Here is a 6272-nt window from a genome sequence, read left to right as displayed (position 1 = left end):
ACTTTTTGAAGAAAATCTAAGACTTTTAAGTGCGCCTTATGGTCGTGAAAATACGGTAGGTTTACAAGATGGTAGTAAGACCTGCTATGACCTATGTTTGGAAACAGCGGCATTGACAAGAAGACGAGGAAGAAAAGGGGAAAACTACCGAGGGTTTGTGTAAGTTCTCAGTCATGCAGGTCGTGGTAGTCTGGAATTTTAAAAAACTAAGGAAACTGGACTTCTTTAGGTTTGTGAAGACATTTCAGGTCTCATCCAAGAAGCTTCTTCTTGGATGAGACCTTATAAAAACAGCTGGTGAAGAGTCCCAGTTATTTATCTGAGGTATTTACTGAGGTTGTGAAGGTGGTTCTGAGGGCTGTTGATCCACTGTTGATCAGGTGTGTCATCACATGAGCCAAGGTGTGGAAAAAGACAGGAAAAAAGGCAGAAGAACTTTGGATGGAGTAGTTCATCCCAAGCACAAAACTCAAACACAGCCTAAGCAGCACAGTGTATGCTGTGCAGTGCTGTGAGCAGTGCTTGGACCTCTGCATAGGAGAAACCAAACAGCTGCTCCACAAAAACTTAGCACATTATAGAAGAGCCACCACAACAGGATAGATGTACACGTCTGTACAGATGCCATTAAAGAACAATGGTCCCTCTTTCAAGGATGCCAGGGTCCACAATATGGACTGAGGACACAGATGGTTTAGAGGGGAGTAGAGTAAATGGTAAATGTACTGACTCTTATGTAGAGGGACTCCATCTCCATTCACTGTGAGCAACCAGGCACGACCCCCGCTATCAAATACTCTAAAGATCACTTCCAGGTGCCTTGGCTCACATGATCAATGTTGGGTCAGCCACTCTCAGGGCCACCTCCTCTCAGGGCCACCTCCTCTCAGGGCCACCACTAGGAATTCAACAGCTGGGACTCTCCACCATTTGTTTTTATATCTGAAGAAGTCCATCGGATGAGAGCTGAAATGTCTTCACAAACATAAAAATAAGTCCAGTTGCCTTCTTTTTCAAGCTCTCAAGAAAACCACAGAGTAGAAACGTGAATGTAGTGTGACAGACGAGACGGTAGGAACGGACTGCAATGGAGTCATGCTCCGCTGTGGCTACCCCTGAAGGGGGAAGCCCGAAGCCCCTCCCTGAGCCTGGTTCTGTTGTTTTCCCTTCCCACTGTTGCCAAAGTGCTTGCTCAATAAAATTGAATTGAATTAAAGATGAAGGTAGTAGGAACTTTACCCTATAACTGATATTTTTCTGATATTCAGATATATACATGCTCCATAATATTGGACCATCTTCCTCAATAAGGTTTTTGCCTTATTTATTTGTTTGTGTTTCTGCTTTTAAGATTATGAATCATAATCTTTGTCTTATACAAACACCCACTATGAGCCAAATGGCAATCCTGTTAATGATATTTTATGTCCTTTGCAGATGGAAAATGGCTGCGTGCTAAACAGTACTTACCCAGGAGGTTGTGCCCTGCCTAACAGGAATGGATCTGTGCCTCCTACTATCCAGGTACCCAGCCCTGAGACGTTGCCTACACTTCCAGACCCACCAGCCACCGGCTTCTACCTCTGACCATCTGACCAGGGACAGTCATGTAGCAGGACACTGTGAATGGCCAGAAACATCCAGTGACTGGACCAGCCTTATACATCTACACACCACAACAAACAAAGCTGGAGAAACGTAGGCCGACATCTGTGTTGTCTGTTTTTGTCCTTTCATTTTGACTTTGTAATGTTGTGTCAGGGGAGGGGATCACCGAGTTATATTTTAAGTCATATTATCATATGAGTTCTTTGTTTACACTAATGCAGTTAAGAGCGCTTAGCTTGTTTTATTAAGTAAATATGAATTATTGGAGGCTGGGTTTTAGAAATCTGCATTCAGATACACCGTAAAACCAATGTGTTCTCATCCCAGGACATCAGATTCTGCCGTGCTGTCTTAGTATTGGTACTTTAATGCACCAGCATGGCTTCATTAGACACTGAGAACCAAGAAATCTGTTTTCAAGAGGAATTTACAAGTTAGCCAGCCAGTCTGTGGTTTATGTCCTCTTCAGGAGTCTGTGGTTTGCACTTTCATTACACTCAGTGATTCTTTGCCTATTCATTTCATACACATTATTCAGACTGAATCTACAGTTATATGGACCAAGAATTTGGCCACATCTCCTAATCTTAGAATTCAGGTGTTTTCAGCCCCATTTCCAGGGGTGTATAAAATAAAGCACCGAGTCATGCAGTCTGTCTTTACAACCATTTATGAAAGAATGGGTCATTATAAGGAGACACTGATTTTTTGCATGGCACTGTAAAAGGATGCTACTACTGCAGCAAGTCGGCTAGTGCAATTTCTTCCCTCCTTCCTACATAGATTTTATGATCAATTTTAAGGAGTTTTATTATTATTATTAAGTGGAAGCTTTTAGCAGCCGGAGCAGGTCAGCCACTAATGTGCCGTTACAGTGCTAAGGCATACAGTGTGTAAAAGTGTAAAGTCACTGATTTGCTTACTCAGTAACTCCGGCATTAATGTAAGCACAAAAACTGTGGCATGTGTTTCCATGGCTCCTGTAGGTTTACTGTGTAGGTGCTCCAGTACTAGATTATCCATGTAGAGTCTGTTATGTAAAAAAGGTCTGATCCATCCATCTATCCATCCATTTTCTGCCCATCTCTGCCCAGACCACCCTCCTCCAGCACCTCAATTCAATTTTATTCATACATCCTCAAATCACAACAAGATTCAAGTCAGTGCACTTTATTCTAATCCCCAACAATCATATGACCCCCTACAAGCAAGCGCTTTGGCAACAGTGGGAAGGAAAAACTCCCTTTTAACAGGAAGAAACCTCCAGCAGAACCAGGCTCAGGGAGGGGCGGGGCCATCTGCTGAGATCGGTTAGGGTGAGACACCAAGGTGTTTCCAAGAAATGTAATTTCTCCAGAGCATCGTGGATCTTCCCAGGGCCTCCTTCCAATGGGACATGCACTGAACATCTTGAGCATCCTGGTCAGATGCCTTAAGAGGGCAGTGGCTCTATTCCTGCTTTTTCCTGAATGGCAGAGTTCCTCACTCTATCTCCAAGGCTGAGCCTAGGCTCCCTTCAGAGAAAGCTCATTTCTATGTTGTATCTGTGACCTCATTCTTACGGACATGAGGTCACAGAGCTTGTGATTTAGGTGAACGTAAGGGCGTAGCTATAATTCAACAGCTTTGCTTTTACACTCAGCTTTCCCCTTACCATGACAGACCAGTACAGCATCTGCATCACTGTAGATGCTTCTCGAGCCTGTCAATCCAATCTCTTGGTCCACTCCCCCCTAAATCATGAACAAGACCCTAAGATCTGTAACTGCTCTACCAGGGGTAGTAACTCGTTCCCATCCCAGAGAGCCCTTTTCAGTCTGAGGACCATGGTCTTGAATTTTGAAACACCATTTCTTATCCCAGTTTCATCACACGTGGTTGTGAACCACTCCGGTGTGAGTTGGAGAATCTCAAGATCCTGTGACCACCACACCAGACCTCTTGGCTGCACCTAGAAATTTCGTCCATGGAAATTATGGACGAAATCGTGACAAACGACAGCAGTCCCTTTGTTCAACAGTCACAAAGAACGAGTCTGACTTATTGCCAACAATGGGAACTGGGCTCTGGTAATGGTTGTACTGGTTAGGCCACAGCAATGGGCCTGATACAATATACTCCCAAAGCATCTCCAACAGAACACACGGTTGAATGCCTTCTTCAAGTCCCCAGAACTCATATAGACTGTTTGGGAACTCCCATGCATCCTCAAACATCCTTGAGAAAATAAAGCGCTGATCCATGATCAGGATGAAAACCACCTCATGAATCTAAGGTTCCACTAACAGGCAGACGAAGTACCCAGGCTGAGGCTGAGAAGCATGAGCATCCTAAAGTTGGACCACACTTTGTGGACCCAGTCCTTGAAGATGGGAACCACCACCACCCCAGTCTTCCAGTCCAGAGGCACTGTCTCTGACTGCAACACAATGTTGCAGAGGTGTGTCAGCTATGACAGCACCACAACAGAGCCTGAGCCTTGACAAACTACCTCAGTGACCTTACTCCCAGTCCTCTTATTCTACAAGAAGCCATGTCAGTGGGATTGAGGAGATTCTTTGATGTGTTAGTTCAACTGTCCTCTGTTGAGGTCAGCATCCCCACTATAGTCCCATCCCCATTATATACAGTGTGGATGGAAACTGCTTTCCCCTGACAGTTTGCCAGGCCAACCGAAAGGCTTCTTCCATGGCCTCTCTTCTCCCATACTGAGTTTTTGCCTTGGCTACTGTCAGAGCTGCACTCTGGTTGGCCTGCTGGTACACCTGTTCCATGTACTCAAAACCAGTTTCAGTAACCAGGGATCAGACCCCCACATCCTTCCTCTTCTGTCTAACCTATGATTGCTGTGTTGTAGAATGCACAATCAGACAGGTTTTACATCATCTGTTTGAATGTAGGAAAAGCTAGAGGAGCTCTGGAAACCTTTATATCTCTGATAAATGCAGTTCTTTTCTGGTGATATGTTTATTGTTTCGTGTGATCTTTCCTAATATGACTGTGGTTTGCTTTGCTTTGTATCTGAATGCACCATACAAACGCGTGATTACAGGTGTTGGTACAGTTAAGTTTTGCTCATGCTACAGGAATGTACTTGTTAAGTGTTTATTGATTTCTTTGTTGAATGATTTTCAACAATGAGATTAATCCATATACATTTGAAAAAAAGTATAGAACATGAGAATTATTTCTAGAACTATCCTGCACTTTATTTCTTAAACCCACCTGATGCACACTGGTAGTGAAGGACACTGGGGGGTGGAAACCCTGATTTATGGGGTTCTTCCCATTTCTGACACGGTCTTATTTTGCTATACACTTCAAATGATGAGTCCTCACAAGCACAAACATGTCATGTTAGTGTAATCATTTTTATTTTTCTCCACTTGAATTGTTTGTTTCTTGTTGATTATTTTGACATTGAATTGAACCTCTCAAAGATTCGTTTTTTTATATGTGGTCACTGTTACAAGTTTACCTGACTCATTTGGAAGAAACCCCTTGTGTATTTCTCTATATATCAATGTCCTATGGGAAGTTCCTGATTGTTTGGACGTCCATATGTAAGATATTGTCTCTACCTAGGCTGCACTTACCCCTTCCTCCCTGCTCTCACCTGCTCCATAACATCTACTATACTATACTATGTACAAATGGAAAACTCACGATTTTAAGGGCAGAGCCTGATATCTTCATCTTGATATCATCTTGTTGTCAAACCAACCTAAAATGTGAAATATAGTCATTGACACGGGTGACAAATTAAAGGAAAAATTGACACCTGTAATGTGGGGATTATCGGGCATAAGGGAAGCCTCACATGTACAACCTGTTGCTCTTAAACCCTTAAATTCTAAGTGAATCAGACACTGCTGTCATTGGATAGTCCAGACAGACGGCTTCACTGTGCATGAAATCAGACAGAATTTACACATGGATGAATATAAATGGATTAGTGTGTTTCAGAAATTTGCCATCCTGCTAATAGTAGTCTATATGTGAAGTGTACATGTGTGGTGTGGTTGTTACGGTTATATTCAAGTAAATTAATGAACAATTACATTGAAATGTGCATTTGCTATAATTAGCACCAAATTGTGAACAAATTTCAGTAAGAGATCTTCTGTAAACAGAGCCACGTCATAATCTGCTCATTTACAGACGTTGTTGTTGCGTTAGACTGTTTGTACTGTGGAAGTTATATCAGTATTCAACCATGTTTTTGGGGTATTTACATATAACATAGTGAAGACACAAGGAGTTAGCTGGGGCCCCGGAGAAAACAGCAAACATAAAATAAGAGTGAATAAATCTAAACTACAGGCAAAAAGATTATGGATACAAATGCTCTTTTATTCACTGGGTAGGCAAAAACTGTAACTCATCAGTAAAGCTGCTTTTGTGTATGTGTATATGTGACAATCTCTACATGCAACAATAGAAATACGTGTTCTGTAGTAGAAATAGAAAATAAAAAACATCAGAGAAATAGGATGGACTGCTTCCATCAAGCCATAGTCCACCAGATGAATACAAAGTAGCTCTGAGTGATTCAATTCAATTTTATTTATATAGCGCCAAATCACAACAGTCGCCTCAAGGCGCTTCATAGATACAGAGAAAAACCCAACAATCATATGACCCCCTATGAGCAAGCACTTTGG

The 6272-nt window shown here is 42.4% G+C and overlaps 1 protein-coding gene across 1 annotated transcript in view; it reads left to right on the top strand.

Annotated features, from left to right (window-relative positions):
• The window catches only part of LOC102290557 (aryl hydrocarbon receptor), a gene marked incomplete in the record, with an annotated part of 58446 nt that extends 52198 nt beyond the window's left edge, over nucleotides 1-6248 (top strand). The window contains 1 exon segment of the mRNA XM_005940850.3: nucleotides 1438-6248. Within this exon segment, the coding sequence (XP_005940912.2) occupies nucleotides 1438-1587 (150 nt within the window).
• Nucleotides 6249-6272: the final 24 nt, after the last annotated feature.

Source organism: Haplochromis burtoni, unplaced genomic scaffold, assembly GCF_018398535.1.
Source record: "Haplochromis burtoni strain Fernald_Lab_line unplaced genomic scaffold, NCSU_Asbu1 Contig_283, whole genome shotgun sequence".
Taxonomy (NCBI): domain Eukaryota; kingdom Metazoa; phylum Chordata; class Actinopteri; order Cichliformes; family Cichlidae; genus Haplochromis; species Haplochromis burtoni.
The sequence above is the reverse complement of the archived record's forward strand: the minus strand, read 5'-3'. Positions and strand labels throughout refer to the sequence as shown.